This window comes from Gorilla gorilla, chromosome 6 (genome assembly GCF_029281585.2).
Source record: "Gorilla gorilla gorilla isolate KB3781 chromosome 6, NHGRI_mGorGor1-v2.1_pri, whole genome shotgun sequence".
NCBI lineage: Eukaryota > Metazoa > Chordata > Mammalia > Primates > Hominidae > Gorilla > Gorilla gorilla.
The window spans coordinates 26,190,680-26,214,112 of record NC_073230.2 but is presented as its reverse complement, the minus strand read 5'-3'; the positions used below and the strand labels follow the sequence as shown (position 1 = coordinate 26,214,112).

The 23,433-nt window shown below is 34.8% G+C and overlaps 1 protein-coding gene across 4 annotated transcripts in view; it reads right to left on the bottom strand.

Moving 5' to 3' along the window:
* HDAC9 (histone deacetylase 9) overlaps positions 1 to 23,433 on the bottom strand; it is an 857,715-nt gene that overhangs the window by 236,219 nt on the left and 598,063 nt on the right. For all 4 annotated transcript variants that reach the window (XM_063708393.1, XM_063708395.1, XM_063708394.1 and 1 more), the window contains 2 exons: positions 17,902 to 18,035; positions 4,777 to 4,897 (listed from right to left, as the gene is read on the bottom strand). In XM_063708393.1, the coding sequence (XP_063564463.1) occupies positions 4,777 to 4,897; positions 17,902 to 18,035 (255 nt within the window). The remainder of the gene's footprint in view (positions 1 to 4,776; positions 4,898 to 17,901; positions 18,036 to 23,433) is intronic.

The following is a 23,433-nucleotide window of genomic DNA, read 5'->3' as shown; positions in this document are numbered from 1 at the left end:
GCATTTATTAACACATAATACTATGTCACATGGTATTTATCATTTGATGCAAAAATAAATTAATAAAACTTCAGACCAATTATTCAACACAGTCAATTTTCAGAATATCATTGTTCTGCCTATCTGTATACACAAATAAGAACTAAAAGCAAATCAACATAAATTTTAGTGCATGTAGAGTCTATTGCCCCACATGAATAAACACATGCTCACGAGATTTGGGTCACAAGATTTTTTTTAAGTTGGTCTACATGTCTATATTATACATTACAATTTTTAAAATTTATGGTAACCAATTCAGCTATTCACTGAGTATATTCATTCAATGGGATGTTTTGAGCTACAAGGTTTATGCCACCATATATTGTCATTTTAAAAATATTTCAAATATTAACATATCTTCTCATATGTACAGACTTATTCTTAATTTCTACTTAAGACATAACTAAGTATAGCTGGTTATAAGTAGCTATACCAACTGTAAGATAGAGCTAAAGCCAAGTACACCATAGGCCACTTCTAACATCCACAATTTTTTAAACAGTACACTAGGAAAATACACTAGGGGATCTATATAACATCAATATCAATATAAAATATCTTCTTTAAGAATATATGCCCAAAACTGAATTGTGAGTATCTCTTAGAACTGGTGTTTCATGGGATTATTAGTAATTATTTTGTTTACCTGTACTTCTATTTTCTACATTATCTACTACACAAATAGAGAAAAACAGTAGTAACTGCTACTACATCTTTAACATTAAAATCTGTCTGTGGAGTAATCACGGGGAAAGGCAGTGAACATTTCTATTTCATAGTCAAATGGTTCTGAAGGGACTCTGGCATGTCACTCAGCAGTTCAGTGGTAGAACCAGGTACAAATTTCCAATTCACCTATCCCATTAATTTGTTGTATTGATGGCCAATGAAATGAGAAATTAAAATTGAAAACAGGTTTGTAGTAGAATTCATACGCCATGTCAGTAAAAGTCTAAATAGCTTTTATTGTCACAGAAGACAGTTTGTTTTGAAAACAATAAATCATGTTAGTTGTTTTTTTAAATGCAATTACTAAAAGATGGAAGATGATAAAGAAAAATATATGTACAAATGAAGCCATCTAGTTATAAAGAGAGGTCTTCATTTTAACAATAAGATGAGAAGTCAATAGAATTACAAATAAAAATCATAAAATAATATTAAAACTGCAATACTGGCACCAGTAAAAGGCACATCAAAATTTTTGGGGAGGAGTAAAGTTTTCTTATGTTGTTGTTCCTAACAAAAATATAACTGTATCCTTGAATATTTTGCAAGAGTATATTCATATATCACCTGTGAAATTAAAATATATATGTACATTTTAGTGTCTGAATTCTTAATAGTCAACAAACAGGAATGAAGATAATATTATAACATAGCAAGTTAATTTTTTTTTTGAGATGGAGTCTCACTGTGTTGCTTAGGCTAGAGTGCAGTGGTGCAATCTCGGCTCACTGCAGCCTCCACCGATTCTTCTGCCTCAGCCTCCCGTCAGTTGGGACTACAGGTGCGCATCACCATGTCTGGCTAATTTTTGTATTTTTAGTAGAGACGGGGTTTCACCATGTTTGCCAGCCTGGTCTCTATCTCCTGACCTCATGATCCTTCTGTCTCGGCCTCCCAAAGTGCTGGGAATACAGGCATGAGCCGCTGTGCCCAGCCAATAAATTAATTTTTAAGAGTAATTGAAAAAAATTATTAACCCCCAAGAGAATTAGCAAAATAAGTATCCTACTTGGGAGAGTTTTATTTAATACTATTATTTAATACCTACTTAGGAGAATGTGTACATAATACAAAACAGGCATATAATTGATACTTTAAATTTAGAAATGGGCAAGAAACTTTTATTTCACCAAACTGACTGGATTTATTTTTAATTATATTGTCTTATCAATGCACTGAAATTTGGCTAGCCTCAAGACGACCGGAAACTGGTCATAAGAGTGACAAGAATATTAATGCTAAGGAAAGCCTTGCACCAGAAATAATTGGAGAGAATGTCTTCTCCATGTAACCTTACAGGGTCTAGAGTATTTAAAGAGATAAATGATGTTCATTTTCAAATCCAATTATTTTATCATCTATAGATGTCTTTCAAGATACAAAGACTGATAGGTCTCGTCATACTGAACTTTTATTTAAACCCTTCCTCCTAACTCTAGAACACAACTATCAAGGGAAATAGCATTAACTTAACTCAGTAAAGACATCTCCCATATGTTTTGGGAGGAACTGGGGGATGTAGTAAGATATATGGAAGTGAAAGGAATGGATGAAAAGAGAGAAAACATCTTGACGATTATGAATTTCTATACATTCACATATGGCAGCTTCAATCCGGTCTTCCAGATACAAAAAACCAAACAAACAACAACAACAATAAAAAAAGCCAGAAGAATCCAAATGCCACAAAGAGCAAAAAAAGTATTAAAAGTTAACCTTTAAAAAGAACAGAATTATTCACTTTGAACTGAGATTGAGAAAAATTAGCTAAACTTTTGGATACACTAGGGAAAGAGAAGTAGTTTTGAAGTGTTGATACAGTTGAATTTAGTGCTTGTCCTTAAGGCCTGATAGAATGCAACATCCCTGTTTCTGTGTACTTATGTAGCCCACACACAATACTGAAATTGTTGCAATGATCACTGAGAAGTGTATATGAAACTCCACACATGTATAGAATGCTAACTCTAAGGTTATCAACTGTAGGAATATTATTTCACATCGAATGTTCAAAATTAATGGGATAAATGGCTAATTTATTTAGATTAAATTTTAAACATTGAATCATAGGTACTTGCTGCTTTCATCACATACATACATGAAAAGAACCTTTGTCCAAGTTAAAATTATAAATGGAATTTCATTTTAAAATCATCAAATTTAAAAATGATATGCACATCAAATATTTTACAAAAATAAGGCTTGTTCAAAAGAGTCAAATTTTTTAAAAAAACATCGCCATGTTTTATAAATAAAAGTTTGATGTTGCAAAAGTTTAAACTTCATTTATCTTATAAATATGTCTTTCTCTTAAAATGTGGAACAATGGTTGTTTTGGAGCACTTCTCAAATATCAAATGTGTGTTTATATTCACAATTTGATCAATCCCAGCCTGTTCCAATAAAGTTGGAAGGTTGATTTATACTTTAGGACCAGAGATTTTTAAAAAGTGGAGGAGGTTTTCTACTTGTTTTTGCTTAACTCAATTAAAAAATAATGACATGGACACAGTCTCCTATGTTTAAATGCTTGAGTATTATGACCTCATAAAATCATGACAATTAAAATGTCTGGTTTACTTCATCTTTTTGGTTAGTTGGGTAGGGTTATTGATTCATGTTAAAATAAGAACATTTATTATACAATATTTGCAGCAAAAGAGGTATTTTATGTAAAGTATCTGCATGTACAGAGACTGGTTTCTAAAATAGAAAGAAAAAAATGAGCATATATGTTTAGATTGATTTATTTGTATTCATATTAATATATAATGTTAATTTGATAGTATACATTATTTTTTATCATCAAATATTAGCAATGTACTTTCTAAAAATTGGATAATCTTTATGTATTCCCCTCTGGTCTTACTTCTCCCCAAGCTACTGCTACCTATACTGCTACACGCATGTGTGGGCATATTTATGCTCACTCATATGCCTGCACTTCATAAACTTAAGAGATGCTTGCCACTTGTTTAAAAAGGTATATTGTAAGTGTTATAATGAGTAACTGTTAATTCTTCCTTACAATTGCTTTCCAAGATACCTACCTACTATATGTCATCTACTTGCTTTCAAATTGTTTAGGACCAGTTAATATAAAACAATTTTGAAATAATATTGAATTAGGTGAAAGAGTTCAATAACTTAGAGCTGACACAATACATTTATTTGAAGGAAAAACTCCTAAAATGTCTTTTTTAGTTAAAACATTTAAAACATGATCCCATCAGTGCCTATTGCCAATGTTAGATATTGTTATTCACTTATAAAAAGTTAATAAAACAATATTATCATTTCAGCTAAAATAAGGTTTGTCACTAATTTTTCTTCCAGAAACCTGTTGTTTCTATCACTCATATAAAGCTTATATAAAGTTCTGCAACATAAATTTTATTTTAAAATCTGATGATAAAGTTTCAAAAAATCATACATTAAAAAAACTGTTTATTAGTTTTCTAGTTTTGCATTTAATGTATTATTTAATTCCAAAGGTAAGGCAATAAATAGATTTGCAATCTTGCTATAGAATGTAGTGTGATGGGCATAGTAGTGATGAGTTTTCACTTAATACAAGTTGTACTATTTCCTTTGTTTCTTAAGGTCATAGAACAAAGAACTAAAAGATACAAAAAAAAAATGGGAACGGTGAAGAGAAATTTGCATAAAGCATGTGTAAATCATTTCTACTTTAAGTTTGAAAACATAATAAACAAATTCAGCAATGTAGCTTTTTCTATATGCAAACACACATTGTACAAATGTTATTCAAATGAAGGTTAATTTTAAAGCAAACACCATGGAACCTACATTGTCATTTTCTAATGCAGGATTTTCTTAATCTACAATGGCTTCTGTTGCAAATGACTCATTCCACAGAGCAAAGCTGTTGGAAAAACTGATTTTTTGTTGCACTACTTGCCAAGTATTTTGAACTGACACCAGCATTGACTAATGATAGTGCTGGAATGTGCTGTTCCCAGTACAGTGGAGGCCCGTACAGACCTAGGAGTATCCTGGGGTCCAGCTTCTGTCCGTCCAGGGGGTTGGTGCCATACAACAGTGAGTGATGTTCAGAATGAACAAGCTGTATTTCCTCCAGGCTGGCTTTTCGACCTTGAATTCGCTGAAAGAAAATAGCAGAAGCCAACAGTACACCACTGACAACATTTAGAAGAAAATGAGACCCCAAGTCACATTTAAGATGATTAATAATGGGCTGAATTTCATCATGTAGGAATGTGACACTGATTTGCTTAGCAAAGTACCATAATAATATTTGAAAAATGAGTGTATGGAAGGTTCAGATCCAACAGATTGCTTATACCTAAATGGGCAACTGACATAAAGTATATTCTTATTTGGCATGGAAGAGAAAGCTATAACACAGAAATTAATAGTTAACTCTTTTGTAAAGTATCAGCTTAAAAACCAACAGGGCTACTATTTAGCTGATAATTAAATTTATTACAATCTTATTTTGCACTTACCCAAAGAAGTTGTTAGAACACATTCCTTATTCCTTCTTGAAGGACATAAATAAATACCATTTCATTTTAATGAACTTGATGATCACAGATACGCTAATGACTTCCCATGTGTGCACCTCACAGTAGTATTAGTTTAAACCAATGTTCCTCAAACTGTGTCCCATGGGATCAATAACAGGTCAATATCTGTTTATTAATGGTCTGTAGTGAGGTCAGTACAGAAATTCAGATCAATATTTAGAAACTTTTATGGCAATTTGACAGTATTTCTATCTCTTTTGAATCTACTATAATCTTACCTCTCTTCAATATTTATTTCACTTTTGCCATATTTCAGTTTTAACATTTTTTATGAGTATTAGTCTCTGACAGATTGGAAATTAAACAAAAACAAAACCTGCTGTTTAATCAGACACTGTTTGAGACACTCTAGACTCCATCAATTTTTTCCAAAAAGGCTAGGCAGAGACTTTCACTCCAGCTAACAAATTACAGCCCTTCAACACAGGCAAAACTGTTCATTAGGTCAAACCTCAATTATCCAATATGCAAAGTGTTCTTTCTGGCTACATTCCTCAGCTGGCACATCTGTGAGCCTGATAAATATTGTGCTGGTGCACGAAGTTAATTAGCCTTAACTTTTGGAAATGGCTGTGCTTTCTAGTGTTACAGAGACAGTATTAATATTTCACTTAAAATATATATAACCACAAGGCAGCTGTAAGTTAATATTTAAGTACAGAACAACAGTGAAATTCAAGGAGAATCTGTTCAGGGAATGCTGTCCTTTCAGGTTCCTGACCAAGGAACCACCAGGTAACCTGGAAACATCAGGTGACAACACCTCTCTCAGGATGAGGACAATTCCACATTCAGCCTCCCTAGTTTAAGGTGACGCAGCTGCTGCCAGACTCTTCAACGTTAATGTGTGGTTCACCGAAGGGGCAGGCCAGGAAAACTTCAATATCTGACAATTCCTCCGCATTTACTGGGCAGGAGGCAGAGCTGTGCTTGTCACTGAAAATAAATGATCAGGTCACATTGAGGGAGGATTGGTGGGGGTCTGCAGGGGTAACAGGAAGGGAGTGATTAAAGCAAAATCTCATTAACACTGCCTTTACGTGCTGAATAAACCCATGAATACTTATGGAACTTTCTTTGTATATCATTGAAGTTCTCTGCTTTTGATGCTATCATTCAGCATTGTCTAACCCAATTCAAATTACTATAAAAATAAAAATATGATTTAGAGAAATTATTCCAGGTGGGTAAGATCAGAATTCTGATGCTGAAGACTAAGAAAAATTTAATGATGGCCTTCTGGTCAGCCATCTTTCTGATTGATTAGAAAACATCTTGAACCAAGTAGCTTGCTGGGAAACATTCAATACCGGAAAGTTTATGGAAGACCAGAACAACCAAAGAAGTAGGATGGCATGTAAAGAGACTAAATAAGCATGAGAAAATTCGAAGGCAACATTAAAGGGAAACGTTTTAACTGTGAGATTTCAGGGGGTGGAGAATCCCTCAAGATAAATAATGGTAAGTCCATGGTTTGAGTCATCTAAAATTGGACTGAGCAGGGCATTGGAAAACAGAATGTGGCAACCAATCCGAGTCTGGCAGAATAACGAACACCATGAAATAAGAGGGCTTCGAGCTCTTCCTTCTATGGGTCTTTGAAATCCATAGCCACTAACATCGTATATGCTGATACAGTGAAACATCAGTATTTTAAACAATGTCAGCTCTGCAGCTAATGATCAGACCCATGTTTTGATGACTATCATAACCTTTCATTGATTTTTTTTCTCCTTTCTTCATGTCTATAAAGATTCCTTTCATCTATAAATTAAATTTTTACCTCCGGTATAACATTAAATACCATTAAGTATATCTTGATGTGTTCATACACTAGTCATGTAAATTTGCATACCATGCACTCTATGCTTGTCCAACACCTTTTCTTATTCTCCCACAATCCCACTGATTCTAGCTGAATGCTCAATCACACATTTGAACACTAATCTGCTAACAAGATTCACTGTAATTGACAGTAGCTGAAGTGCTAGTAAGTCATAAGAACGGCGGTTTCCAATCTTTCTGGCACCAGAGACCAGTTTCGTGGAAGACAAAAAAAGTGGAGGAGATGGCTTCAGGATGATTCAAGCACATTACATTTACTGTGCACTTTATTTCTATTATTATTACATTTTAATATGTAATGAAATAATTATACAACTCACCATAATGTAGAATCAGTGGGAGCCCTAAGCTTGCTTTCCTGCAACTAGATGGTCCCATCTGGGGGTGATAGGAGACAGTGACAGATCGTCAGACATTTGATCCTCATAAGGAGCGCTCAACCTAGATCCCTCACATGCGCAGTTCACAATAGGGTTAGCGCTCCTCTGAGAATCTAATGCCGCTGCTGATCTCAGACGGTAATGCAAGCAACGGGGAGCAGCTGAAAATACAGATGAAGCTTCACTCACTCACCTGCCACTCACCTCCTGCTGTGCAGCCTGGTTCCTTACAGGCCATGGACCAGCAGTGGTCCGTGGCCCAGGGTTTGGGGACCCCTGATAAGACGAAACCTGCTGAATCGGTCATCCCCTTGTGTAAGATCAGTCAACTAACAGTAAAGACAGCTCATTTGGCCCAGCTATCTAGCATTGACTTAATCTAACAGTTTTCTCCGCTAGTTATACTCTAGGCCCCATCCTTGCCATTAAAATGTACCACTGTTCCTAAGTTTTCACTTTGATTTATCTTTTTCTCCTTCTCCTTATTCTTTCTTTTGACTCTAAGCAACTATTTTACACTGGCTCTTATTATTATTATTAAAAGTATTTTTAAAAAATAATTTCACTAAATATAAGGAAGTACTTATTCTTGGCAATCACCTTCTGCTTCTTTGGTTGCTAGAGAACAGCCCACAAACATAGTGCACATGTTTCTACAGAAAGACAGCAGTGAAAACTAATTCAGTACCCAAAAAAAAAAAAAAAATGTTTCTACCTGCAGATAGGATCTGGAAAAAGCATGTTTTGAAATTTGTATCTCACAGAGACACTGCTAGGAGAACTTGGTGGATGATTAAGCTGAAAATTCTGAAAGAGCAACAGCTTTCTTTATTCCTTAACACATAGGATCTTCTGGAGTAATTCCGTTTTGCCTCACTTGTATAAATGCCTTAAATTTGTCACATTCAACTTTTCCTTTCATACTGAGATCTTCACCAGTTCCCATTTTCTGGTATTGCCATCAGTAATTTAGTATTTTATTTGTGTAGGCTTAAACATAGATATTCCCACTTCATCACTTCTCATATTTTCAACTTTCTGCGCACCCTTTATTCTTTCATTTCTCTCTCTCAATGCTCTCTTGAGTTAAAGGTCAATAGCATAATGAGTCAAAAAATAGGCTAAAGTGTTCTGATAATCTTAATTTAGGGAGTACTGATTTCTATTCTCAGAGATACTTGGTCTGAAGGATATCTACGTAAAGTTATCTATGATAGCCTGCCCAAAAAGATTTTTAAGAATTCTGAGCATATTGGGGCACACAATGCAAATAAGGAATGGATTTCATCTGGGGATTTCTCACCTGGAGTCAATACAGGTCTTAAATGCCTTACCAACACAGGCCTAGGAATGAAACCTCATAGCTTCTGTCACCTTCTTAATAAAGAAATTTGTGATGTAGGACTGTGTTCATTGTTACCTTATCATTCCCTGTCAGGTGCACTTAGTTTCTTCCCTGACAGTCTGAAAAGGAGCTATGCTCACTGAGCACTTACTCTGTGCTTAGGAATATGATCATGTTTAGTTCTGAACCCTAAACAGTCTATATTCAGGTTGGGAGTTTGACTAAAGTCATTTAAAATGACCATGTCATTGAGTCTCACAACACACCATGGTTCTTTCTTAAAGAAATAGTCTTTCTGAAAGAGAGCCCGTTAATGCATCCCGATTATAGAAGAAATGTTCTGAACATGATCTACAAAGTCATACTGTGACAGTATAAAATGCAGCCTACCCACACCCACCCACACACAGAGCACACACACGGTATAGATTCATATTTTTTTCTGCCAAGGAGCAGGGAAAAAAGGAAACAGTTCTATTCCTTTCCCTCCTGTGTTCAAAGCCTGGATTGAGGCCAGTGTCCTAATCAGTTCTCATTGGCCCTGGAGGAATCAGAACCTTTTGTAAAATATAATAAAGGGCATAAAACCATGATAAAATGCATGAAAAAGCAGTGCCTTTGGTTAGGGAACTAGAAATAATTTAGCAGAACAGATGGGTTGCATTGGTTTGGTATTATTGTGGACATGAAAGGGCTCATTTTGTGGCAGTTCCAAACTAAGAGAAAATGTCCAACTTAAATTTGACAAGTCAAAGTACCTGCCTCCACTGGAGAAAACTCCATTTTCTTTAATCATTTTCAAAGTGGTGACATACCAGGCAAGAATTTCCACTGAAATATCCCATTTTCTGAAAATATTTCATCCATTGTCTCTAAATAAAGGGATGTGGTTTTATTTATTTTCTCCAAAAATCCAGGGCTGAAGAAATTCAAAGGTTAAAAAAATGAAGAAAATAAAGAATCATAAATGACTTCTTAGTGTCAAAGTTACACTCTGCCACAAATACCATACTTAATATTTAATGAGTCAATTCATGGTCATATTGATTTTTTTACGTATCTATCTTTCTTAAAAAAAAAAATAAAAATATGATCTCATTGCTTATGCCTAAGCACAACTACTGGAGTTTTAAAATGCTCCAACCAACTGCTTCTTAAAATGTTACATAAGAAATGGTTTTTAACTGCCCCTGCAACTGCACGATCTTCCATACAACCCTCCTCGTGTAATAACCTGTACTTCTCAGAGTTTTTCTCATAAAAAAAAAAGGTGGGGGAGTGAAAGAAGGAAGGAGGCAATCAAGCAGGCAGGTGGCCTAACAGGCTTTTGGTCCTTTCTGTGGGTCACATGGAAAAAAAGAGAATTACAAGTTGGGAGCCTTGACTTCTGGTCCTGACTCCCATGTGTCCTTAATGTGCCTATAGTCAGCCATGAGATATCTCTATGGGCCTTTGTTTCTTCATCTATGAACATAAAGATGTTTGACTAAATTATGTCAAAGCTCGTTTTTAGCCTTAAGATGATAGGATTCTATGTGAAATAACCTTACACGCAATAGAAATGCAATAAAACACGCTTCGCTTTGATTTATGCATTTGCCTTAGGCAAGCAAATAAAATAATTGCAATGATAAATTACTGAGGTTGAGGACAAACAGGAAACCTGAATAAGGATTTTCAAAAGGAGTCCAGCTATTCCGTGATGCTTGTTTCTTATAAGCTTAATCATAGTTGAAAAATAAGAGAATTTTTCACAGCTCATATTCCTATCCTGTGACAACTTCAAAATAATAAACGCTTTTAATAATTTTTGAAAATTATGTACAACACTTGTGAGTTAGTGTCGTCTTTGTTTCTCAGGTTAATGCTTACTTCTGTTACTTTCCCATCTTCAAATATTTGATTCACTTGCCTATTTGTCTCCATCTTGTTAAGATTATGTTAAAAAGTTGTGTTTCTGTTTCAGTAGTTCTTAACATTGGCTGCACCTTGGAATCAGCTGGGGAAGTTTAAAAGTTACTGATGCCTGGGTCCTACCTTATTACCTTTGTCTGGGTGCAATTTGGGCACCCAGATGTTTCCAACCACCCAGAGGATTCTAATGGGTAGCTTAGGTCAAGAACCACGTGTTAGAGGGAGCTGTCCATACTTACTGCTCATAATTGAGTGCAAGATACTGACACTGTACTGACCAACACTTGGGACTACGGAATGGTTAAAATATTGGTGGACAGAAGGTTGGTGAGTAAAAATATTATCAATCTTCAAAATGTTAAGTGCCTTTCATGTGTCTTAATACTGCTTGATTCAGTCACTACGACTTATTTTAAAGTATTTTAGGACATAGAGCCATTTCCAAAGCACTTCAGAAGACAGCAAATCCCAGTTCAATAATAAAGCTCTGAAATGGCGACAAGCATATATACTCTCTATTTTTTTAAGTTTTACTTCCACCTATTTCAAATCACTGTCCTCACCAGAAAGCAAGAAAAAAATGTTATCCCTTAGTCTAACTGCTCAATTTTCACAATCCTTTATGCAACTGAACCCCCTACATTGCAATTATTCTTTCTAAAAATTGTAAATATTTTAATGGTTGAATTTAAAGCTTTGCTTTTTTAAACTGGTCATCATGTATGAAACAAACTTTCAACAAATATTTTTTGTTACTCAAAAACTGCAATTTTCAAATGGCTGAAAATTATGTAACTCTTTTTATTAATAAGCTTCAATGCTGCTGTTTCAAAGCTCTGTATTACTTTTCAAATGGACTCAGAAGAACAGCCTCTCTTATTTCCTTTTGTTGGTTGTTTTCCACATTAATTCTTTCTGTTTAGCAGACATTGTTAAAAGAAATCCTAAATCATTTGACTATAAGGTGTACAATTAGTTTTGGTATATTTATCTGCCTGGGTCCACTCTGTGATATACAAATATCTTTTAGAACAATGACAATGTAGCCTGGTTTACTCATCAAATCTAGATCACTTGTACTTCTTTCCAAGACTGCCATATACTTTAGAGACAATTCACAGGGCTCCCTGTTTGAGTTTCTCTCTGTTTTGTGGTTAGATTCTAAGGCACAAACACATAAAATTTTTTTTTTACAAACTAAGCAAAACAGTACGCTGTTACGTGCTGCCATCTAGTTAGACTACTCTATAAAACAAATGTCTAATTGAATTTCCATTAACTTGCAGTTTTCAGCGCTTTGCAGTCTTGATGTCAGAAAACCTGCACATTCCAAAGTGTTTCACCACAGATGAACGTATTTCCTTACTTAGATTTGATTTAAAACAAAGAGGTATTTTACAGTCACCTATGTGTGCAAGAAGATATGCTGGAATCCCTGCTTCTTGGCATCATAAGATTCTGCACTAAACTTGCTCTCCACTTTTCTCACTGGAACTGCCGAGAAGTCCCTGAAGGGACAACAGTAGCTTGGTTTTGCGTCCCAGAATTGTTTTGTAATTACTTTGTGTTGGCACTTGAATAAACGAGTTAAACATTTCAGCACTGTATGTTGCTTATGGTTACTTATGAATTAAGCGAAGCAAAGTTATTCAATATTAGTCACAAAAAGGCAATGCAAATTCCACATAATGTGTAATCCAACAAAAGCATTATAAAATGTTATTATTCTCAAAACAAATGTGAGAGCAAGCAAATGTCTGTGGGTGGCTTGGTGGGGCTGGGAGTCATGAGCATTTCTGGAAAAAACAACTGCAAGTGCATTTCTAACAGATGATGGGTCAGCCTCCACAATTTTTTTGACCACAGAAGAGCACATTTCTTTTCTTTAGGAGCATGCACATCTTAGAAACCCAGCTACTTAATCAAATAGCTTGTTTCTGAAGAGGACACCAAATAACCCCTCCAGATCCATTTCTCATGGTGATAAGAAAGCTGCTGGTTTTGCTCTTCGCTCCCAACAGAATCACTAAACTAAGTATGAATGATTCAGTAGGGGAAAATATTAAATGGTATTGGCATGAAGGACTACTAACTGCCTCAACTTATTAAAAACAGTGCCACGTCAGGCCAAAAAAAGTTAACCCATGTAACCACTGTAATCTAATATAATGAGGACTAATGTTTTCTCTGGCTACTAATCAGGATTAGTAAGCAGAGCCAATTTACACTATAGCTTACAAACTAAGAGCAATATGTTTACTGAAACATTCTAAAAATTTAGTCTACTCTTAACCAAAGAGAGTGTTATGTTCCAAAAGAACTGCTTAACAATTCTAGTGTCAGACAGTATTACAGCTGTAAGAGATCCTAGCAAATATCTTGCCTAACACCCTCATCTAAACATAGGAAAACCAAAGATCAGCAAAGTTAAATGGTCTGACAAAAGCACACAGATAATTAATGGCAAAACTAAGGTCGAATCTAATATTGAATGATCATCTTTGAGAGAATACATTTTGATTAATTTGCGACATTGCTAAATGAATTGACATAAACCAAAAGTTTGAGTTGTGGATCAGTCTACTGTTTGGAAATGAAGGAATCCTTCTAGTATTTTCAAAGTGCTATCTTTTCTATTATGTAATTTTTTATTTCATTAATTGTAAAATTGACTGCTCTGTTGGTTGAGGAAAGCTGACCCTTCTCTGTATGTCAGCAGAATTGAGATTCCTTATTTTTTGTCCTGGTCAAATAGTAACCCCAATAAACAAAGAACACAAATGAAAACACAAACAGGGCAAGTTATTCATCACAAGATCTAGGATATTTTCCTCTTCACACTCTCACATGTAACATTACCTCCTCTGTCTCTTGGTCACAGGGCCCCATTGATGCTGTCAAGACTATAGAGGCAGCTGACCACAATTTTCCTCATTTTTTTATTTCTCAAGCACAATCAATAAGTCTTCAAAATCACAGCAATATAAAATGAATGACTCAAAACCCCTTTGAAATTTGTAATTGTGTATTTATTTGTATGATTGTTTAATTAATGCCTGCTGATCACACCATATAGTAACCTTCTTGAAGACAGGGGATGTATATTTTGTACTTAGCATTATATCTTCTCCTCCTAACAAAGATGCCTGGAAAACTCAAATTCTTGATAAATATCATCGAATGGATACATCACTGTTTTCAACGTGTGGTGTCCAGGCCAAAAGTACCAGAATCACCCAGACACATGTTAGCAATGAGATTCTCTGACCCCACTCCAGACTTACTGAATTAGAAATTCTGAGTTTAGATCTGAGCACTCTGTGTTTTACCATCCCCTCAGATGATTCTGAAATATGTCAACATTCAAGATACCCTTCTTACCAGAAGTGGCTACACAGACCTGGTGGGAGAATAGTTCCCAAAGATGGCAGATGACTATCTGGATACTGAAAAACAATGCACTGACCTAGCTTGTATGCACTATATTCCTATTTGATTATACCCTTTCCTGTGGAATCTAATAAATCCTCTCTTTTGAAACAACTGAGTTCTTATTTCCCACAACAAAGAGAGGAAATTGTTCATACTGCTTAGGAGAGAATGATAACCTAAGACATCCCGCCTGGTACTCAAATCCCTGGAGTCCCAGTTAGCAGAGATTATACCTCCTTATGTTAGCATGTTTTAGACACAACTAGGCAAAGGAACAAAAGTTTAACTTCTGATAGCCCCTTCTAGCCTATTTAGAAGTAATGCCCTTGAGCCTTGATTCTCTTTATTTGCGTCCTTGGGGTAGCTTGGTAAATAAGTTACTCACACCTGAGCTGGGAACCAACTTCCTCTGTCGAGTGAATAAGTGAACTTCAGTGGGCAGATACTATCATTATCTTTGATTCCTTTAGAAGACTCAGAAACACTAACCAGTAGGCTTTTGGGTAGGACCCTTCTTGCCCTTTCAACTAGCCTAAATACCCACCAGGCACACAGATCACTTGCCTCCATGGTGTGCTTTTCTCCTGATTCTTCAACAACTCTGATTCTTAAGACATGTGGCAAATTGCCAAAGTATTTGTTGATAAATTTGTGTTGTATTTTTCATGGCATTCAAAAATAATTTGGCATGAAATAGAAAGTTTACCATCTTTGTAAGATGGCTTAATAACACAGTAAGATATTTGCGTATATACTTAATTTGTCAAATCAAAAATATTAGAAGAAATCTACAAGGAACATATATCAATTCTTCCATTGTGTTTAGTAAAAAAAAAAATGGACTTGGGAGAGCACTAGGTAGTATTCTACTATTTCTGAGAGGGCTAACCTGGTTTGGAATAATCTCTGTGTGTTCCCTTTTTATTTACTCCCTTACTCTTCTGGTAAAACCAATCAGGAAGAGAAAATAAGTTATGAAAATAGTGTTTCCCTTTTAGTTCTGTTTTAGCTCATATTGAACAAAAGGTCTCTACACAAGGATAACATTTGTTTAGTTAATACTTTCTAAAATTTAATTTTGAATTTTTCTAATATCATTCACACATGGGCAGATGGACGTTAAATTCCTAGGTATCTTAAAAGTGAATTAATTTTTAGCAGTTTTACAAGTTCCATTTCATGTTTGGTTTAGGTTAGCATCTCATAATTTCATAAAGTAAGTAAATTTATATGGGCAATAATTTCTTTGCTAATATGGGAGTTTTGATAATGTAGGAGCATTATCATATATAATGATAAATAATATCGGCAACATAATCTTCACTTAAGAAAGCAAACACCTGGTGAACTGCCATCAAACTATGTTAGGAAAAGTGGCTTCTATTTGCATTGTTGCAATGTTTTGGATATGATGTTTGTGCTTGATCTTAATTAAGAGCAAATCTGCTGATCTGGGCTTGTGAGTGTATTATTTGTTAATTTTGTGATTAAGTGATACCAAGGAGACTCTATTCTCCTCAAACCCATAGTTGTATGATAGTGTTTCTGACATCTCAACTTGTGTTTGATATTACATTGGTTAGCGCTATACAAACTGAATTGTATGGTTTCAAATAATAAAGAACTAAAATAATGTAATGTATATAAGCAATTGAAAAAGAAGACTAACCAGAAAAGGATGATAATAGACTTTCTAATTTTTAGACCAGTGTCAATCATATCAAATTCCATTTATTTCTGTACTCTGTTCCTTTCACAAACAGTTCTCCTTCAGGTAATAGGTTTTAGGAATACCGCTATCTAACAAGGCATTCGAAGGCTATGATCAGCCACTGACAATTTGAAGTAGTTAGGACCAGGCCAGGTGCTGCAGGATATAACACAAACGTGAATCTGAAAAAATGTAAGCAGCAATGCCTCAGCTGGCAAAAGCACAGAAAAATTGCAGAGCAGATGAAAAGGTGAGACAGGAATGTTCACATGAATAAATGCATTTTGTCCATTAAGACCAGCCTACCACAAATAATTCTCCTTGCTGATCTACTTTATGGACTCCATATGGGATTGCATAGAAAAGAGAATGGTTTGGCCTCCAAACTGCAGTATCAGAAACATGAAATCCTTAAAGATAACTCTAAAATTGACCAGAGTATGAAAGCCTTCTGCCATACAATATGAATGCCACTGGCAAAAAAAAATGAGTAATAGACTTGCACTCAGGAAAGGACCAGATAAATAAATCTAGTTCATTTTCCTTCACTTTGGGGTTTCTAGGTAAAGGATACATTTAATCAAAAGCAGAGCTTTAAATATGAAAACTGTTTGATAATTCTACCATAAATATATAATAAAACTTGTGAGACTAAATCTGTACATGGTGTTGTGGTATATTCATTCACAATCTCAACTACTGAACGATCCATAAGACACTACCAATGTTTTGATGTTTTTAAAAACCAATTAATTTCCCTTGTAACATAGAATATATTATCCACCCTTTAAAGAAACAAATCCATAAAGAAAATTTTTTATCCATAGAAATGAACAAACTGAATGAATGGCTTTGCATCTTCAAAAGTCAATTATTTTTAGTAGTTTGCAGAGGAAGGGGATCAGATGGATGTAACTCACACTATCATATGTAGGCAAGTGCACTTGACCTGCAGAAAAATTCTGTCTGCTTTGGCATTTCTATTTCAAGTAAAATATTTTACAGACTCAGTTTAAACCTAAGTTGAATTTGAATAGGAATTTTGTTGACTACATTTTGGGACCATATTTGTCTTGTGAAATTTTATAATTCCAGTACTTGAATCATGTTTAGTACCTAACAGAGACCCAGTAAAAGAAATAATTAGTAAATGTTAAAATAATGTGAGAAAACCCATGGAGGGCATTTTTCTTTTAAAAATGCCTTAGATTCAAATGCAGAATGTTACTGGATTTCAGACAACAATGGACATTTATAGCAACTAAATCAAATAGCAGCTGGTTGTTACATATTTTGCACATTTGACGATGGGAGCCTTTCTGAATTGATATGACTGTTGTTTTTAACCTTTGAAAGCATAAAAAGGTGTATTTTTCCAAATAAAAATGGTATTCACCAAGCATCTACTGAAATGAGTTTAAAGAAATAATGATAAGATCAAAGTATTCAAATCCCTTCATCAAGTTATAAACACATCAATCATTTCAATAAAAAGAAATGACTTTTAGTGGTAAGAGGACAGTTGATATTTTAAATTGATTCATTGCCATGTGGCAAAATTGGCATATATCTAAATCCAAAGTTTAGTTTATAACCAAAAATAATAATTACTTAGCAAAGAGTTTCTCAGAAGATCAACTCAATAAATAATGTCTGTTTACAAACAGTGCTACCATGTATATGTAATAATACTGCAGCATTGGAACACACACATCAGGCAGCTGCTCAGCTCATCAACACTGACCAAGTACTTACAGTGTGCCCTGCCCAGAGTCAGGTGGTAAGCTCTGTGCTACTTGAATCTATGATGGTTCATCAATCATGGTGTTTGCACTATATGGTTAATACTTTTCTATTACTCCCCAAATGAATACTGGCCTCTTTACATGATTTATTTAAGTAAGTAAAAGAGTGTGTCCAATTCTGGATTACCTCACATTTATTTAGCAGCCCAGTTTCTTGCAGTCGTGACCAGATACTCTGTATTCGTCCAGCATGCTCAGGGTGGGTGGTGGAATTGCCACAAACGCACTGGTGTTTCAGCATCAAGGGGTCATAGGCAATTCCTTCAAGACAGGGGAAATACAGGACAAGATTGAGTAACGGTACAAGATAATGACACATGTTAGGAGATAATATGATAACTCCAAAAAAGTCATTATTCTTAAAATAAATTTAACAAGGGGGGAAATATCACAAAGCAAATTCTCAGGAGCACATAAGAACTATTTAGACCTGTCTATCTGGATATTTACTCAAAAACATGAACTCATGCATTAACCAGTACTCAGACCCTAGTTTAGTAAATCTGTAAAGTGATGAAGATGATGACATTTTAAGACACTTCAGATTTTAAAATATACATATTGTAATCTTACCAGTATTTTAAATCCTTATGAATTGTTTTTAGGCAGATAATTTAATTCAGTAGAGGTTTTAATTTCACCACACCATTGGAGCCACTAAACAAGCTGTCTCTTTAAATCTTTCATGAGTAATTCTAGCCTGACTTCAGATCACGGTTTCATTTTTGTAATAAAATGGAAGATTTTCCCACTCTGCCTATCCTGTTTAGTAATTTCTTCAAGATTGTTCAAAAACAGTTTCTTTGTTTATTTGTGTTTCTCCCCATAATTTACGTCATTATGTAACCAATATGGATGTTGTAGATCTTATAATATTGTGGGGCATTTAAAGTGTTTCTTTTAAAAAATAAATGTAAATTACAATGCCACTACTAGAGATTATACAGATACTAATGAATACAATCTTTTTTTAAATTATCAAGTATTAGCATATTTCATTTTCAAGTAAGCCTTATGATGGGAAAGATTTTATAATAACATGATAAGGTGAATTATTAGCAGAACTTAAAATAGGACTTTTTAAAGTAATAAGTTAGATGATAATTATAACTCTGGCTCATTTAAAGAAGATTTCTACCCGTAAACCTATTCCTTGAGGTGGAAACATGTTACTTGCAAAATTGCCTGACATAAGAAATTATTTAACAAATCAAATGTCTTCCAATAAATGACCATCGAAGTATATTTGTAGATGGGGAGAACACCCATTATAAGAAGTTTTACAACAACAACCAAAAAAAATCTTCAGGAATAGATAAGCACCAGTAATTTATGCTGTAAAGGAAGTTTAATAAAGTACATTTTATTCTCCTTTTGGCTTACATTATTGTGTTAAAGAAATGTTACTCAAGAGAAGAAAATATTTTTCTTTGAGTGTGCTCAAATAATGCAGAAGAATGGCACATGCATTTTGAAACCATGTGGTAAAAATTATGTCTAACAAAAGAATATAATTTTACCATTCCAAATAATATCTATTCTTAGGACTCAAATTGCTTCAAACTCTATCCTTCTTCCCCTGATTCTCACATTTTCATCCTCAGGACTGACCTCCCTTATGAGCAGCTTACTTACACACTTCCCCATTGAATGATCCATCCAAAATCTCCACTTAGTTGTCTCATGGTTTTCATAAAGTGAAAATGTCTCTGATTTTTAATTCATGATCTTAAACCACACACTATATTACTCATGTTTACAAAAGACATCAAGATCTGCCATTGTTCATATGAGAAACCTTAATGTCCCCTTGACGTTCCCCCTCCAAAGAACCAAAGCAGTGTGTTTTCCCTCCAAAACAGATCTTGAATCATTCATTCTCCTTATCTCCACTGCCAAAACCATACACAATCCAAGGTTTTATTATCTCTAATCTGAACTCCTGAGATTGCCTTGTAATGCACAACCTGACTTTCACTCTATTCCATTTGCCACACAACAGTGTCCACTTCTGTTTAAATCCTTCAGGGCCTTCACTAAAGAGACTGAAATTCCTCCAGGCCAGCATAAATAGGCCCCTCCCCATCTTTCCAGCTTCAATTCATATACCTCCCTCTTTTGTTCTCTATTTCGCCTACAAAAGCCTTCCTTCCTTTCCTCAAAAAGACCAAAATCCTAGCAGCCTTGTGACATTTATACCTGCTATTCCCTCTATGCCAGAAATTCTTCCTTCTTGACCTCCATAACTCCAGTCCTCATTTGGCTAATCTTTTTTCACTCTTCAAGGCTCAGTTTTTAACGTCACCTCCTCTACCAAGCATGCCCTGAGATCTCTAAATTAGGTCTCCTACTATATGCTCTCTTGGCATCCTCTGGATCTCCTTCAAGCATTTGTCACAATTATATAATTGTTGTATAATTTTGTTAATTGTATATTTTCTTCATTACATGGTGAGATCTTGGAGAGTGCAGATGATAGTCGTGTTTTTACCTTTGAAATTTCAGTGGCCATAAACATGCTTAAATAAAGCCAGTCCTCAAAAAATATTTTTTAATGAGTGAACGAAAACTGTAAATGAATGAATGTATCCCCAAAATGGGTCAGATATTTCCACTAAAGCTTTCCTCAATGAATTAATTGGTGGATCTCCTTGGATTCCTGAAGGGTAGTCTTACTTGTTTAATCTTCTACCTTTCATTTTATGTCCCTTATCTTCCTACCCCAAGTGCTTCTAATATAGGCATTTATTTTACTCAGCTTTATATTTCTACATGGAATTTCACAAAGTCCTCTTTTTACATTTTGTATAAAGTCCAATATGGATAAATATTTTTAAATAAAGTCAGAAGGAAGACATTAAGGAAGGCAGAAAAGGAAGCAGGCAAGCAGGAAGGAAGAATAACATTTAAAATACAGAGATGTGTAAGACGTGTCTTCACAATTTAAATATATGAAGTATTTGTGAGTTACTACTATATAAGAAGAACTGTTTAACATTTTTTCAACTATAGTTTCATAAAATAAAAAGTGATAGTTTAATAACATGGAAACAAAAAGTATAACATCCACCTCATTTTGAAAATATATTTTTGGCCAGGTACGGTGTCTTACACCTGTAAGCCTAGCACTTTGGGAGGGTGAGGCAGGAGGATTGCTTGAGCCCAGGAATTTGAAACCAGGCTGAACAACATAGGGAGACCCTGCCTCCACAAAAATTTTTAAAAACTAGTCAGGAATGGTGGTGTGCCTGCTGCTGGTGGGAGAATTGCTTGAGCCCAGGACGTCAATGCAGCAGTGAGCAGTGATTGAGCCACTGCACTCCAGCCTGGGCCGCAGGGTGAGAACTTGCATCGGCAAAAAAAAAAGAAGAAGAAATATATTCTTCAAGAGTAGAGAGTCTAATCATTACATTGCTTAACTTTTTCACTATTTCATCTCTTGACATATCTAAGCTTACCTCTGTAGTAATGTTTCCCCCTTTTAATGACATTTTCCCCATAATCCACTGCCAAGAAAAAAAATTGTGAAACAGGTAATGGTAGCTGGGAATTTTTGCCAGGTACCTAGAGATTATAATTCAAAGTCCAGGGGCTCTTGGAAAACCATTTGAATTTAAAGGGAAATATATACAATCTGGAACCCCAAACTTCCACTGACTCATCCTAATGATGTATCACTGAGGTGTTAACAGGTAGACTGGAAAATGAAACTTTAACCTCATCCTTCATCTCCATTCCTTTCCTTTCTCTTTCATTCTCTCTCTTTGGCTTCTCAGAAACATGGACTTATAGGGTGAGAAATAAGCCTGCTCTTTCTTTGCAATTCATATGGAATTCTACTTTTGTTTGACCCTTTCTGGCTCACTGATTACCATTTGCAATATAACATAAGCCAATAGATTAATTAATTTTTCTCCTGATCAGTGGGACAAGAGTTAAAATTAGAATTTGAAAAATATACAAAGAAGCCTTAAAATATTTACCTGCATTTGAAACAACAGTTGTTTGTTTTCCACATATATATGTATATACGTAGAAAATATGTATTATATATAATTTTTTTTACATACAAGAAATCCTTAAAATTTCTTGATAAATTTTTTAGATAAACTTGGACTTTGTGCTTTCTCCTTCTTTCAGTCTTATTAAATGAGATAATGTATTTGTAGCATCTAGTGTAGTATCTTTCCTTCTTTATTGCATGTAGTTGCATTTTTTAGCCATATAATCTATTTCTGTTTTCAAATTTACACTCAGTCTAGTAAGACCTGTTAGTCTGAGTCTATAGAGTCTTTATAGACAATTTATCTTGTCTATAAAGAAAGCTGAGTTTAGAACATTTGGACTAAAATTATTGATCCTGATTTGTAGTTCCTAACATTCAACTTCATATTGCATTTCTGGGAACTACCTGAGGTTTCACACCTCCCAAGGTGTTTGCTAAACAACACTTATTAAACTCCTTCTAGGGCAAGGGACTGGACAAAGGACTAGCACAGTACAAATATATATGATATGGCATTCTCCTGGAAGATGCAGAATCAGTAGACAGTTATTGAATGCTCACTATGTTCCAGATTCTAGCAGCTTCATTTTACCACATTTAACTTAAAATCTAGTAGTAAAGGCCGGGCGCGGTGGCTCATGCCTCTAATCCCAGCACTTTGGGAGGCCAAGGTGGGCAGATCACTAGAGGTCAGGAGTTCAAGACCAGCCAGACCAACATGGAGAAACCCCGTCTCTATCAAAAACACAAAAAATTAGCCAGGTGTGGTGGTGTATGCCTGCAATTCCAGCTACTCAGGAGGCTGAGGCAGGAGGATCGCTTGAACCTGGGAGTGCCATTGCACTCCAGCCTGGGTAACAAGAGCGAAACTCCATCTCAAAAAAAAAAACTAGTAGTAAAAGTGAGATGTAAAAATATGACACTTTTGAAAACTCTGCTAAAGAAAAAATTTGTGAGGCTGGAGAATCAAAGATCTCCTAAAAACAAAAAAAAATTTTTAAAGACAGAATGATCTTCAAATGGTAGAATTACTAAAAAAGATAAAAAAAACTATTCTGAAACAAAGTTCATGTCTAATGACCGTCAAATCACACACACAGTGGCTGTTACTATTTCTATCCATAATGCTAATCTATCCATAAGACTTATGCTGTCTTATTTTTTTAATTTATTTTTTAATAGTTTAATTTTAATTTTAATTTTTTTTTATTTTATGTTTTTAGAGACAGATTCTCACTCTGTAACCTAGGCTGAAGTGCAGTTTATATTTTACTATCTGTAATTTTTTTTTTTGAGACGGAGTCTCACTCTGTTGCCCAGGCTGGAGTGGTGGTGTGATTACTATCTGCAACATTTTTTAACAAGAACAAGGAACTCAAAGTACCAAACAGTGTAATTTTTAAATTATTTGTAAAACTTGATGTGTCCAGCAAGCAAATGATATAATGCCTAAAATTTCTGTTTAAAAAAATTGATAAATTGTACCTCTCACTAGATAAGAAGCATTTTCTAAACCTTACAGCTGTGTGTTTGTCTGTTTGTTTTTTTTCATGAAAGTCATCTTAACAGAGTATCAGACAGCTAGAAAGGAAGTGGGTAGAAGAAATTCCCAACATAAGCCTTCCAACTAACACTATATGAATGTCTGTTAAG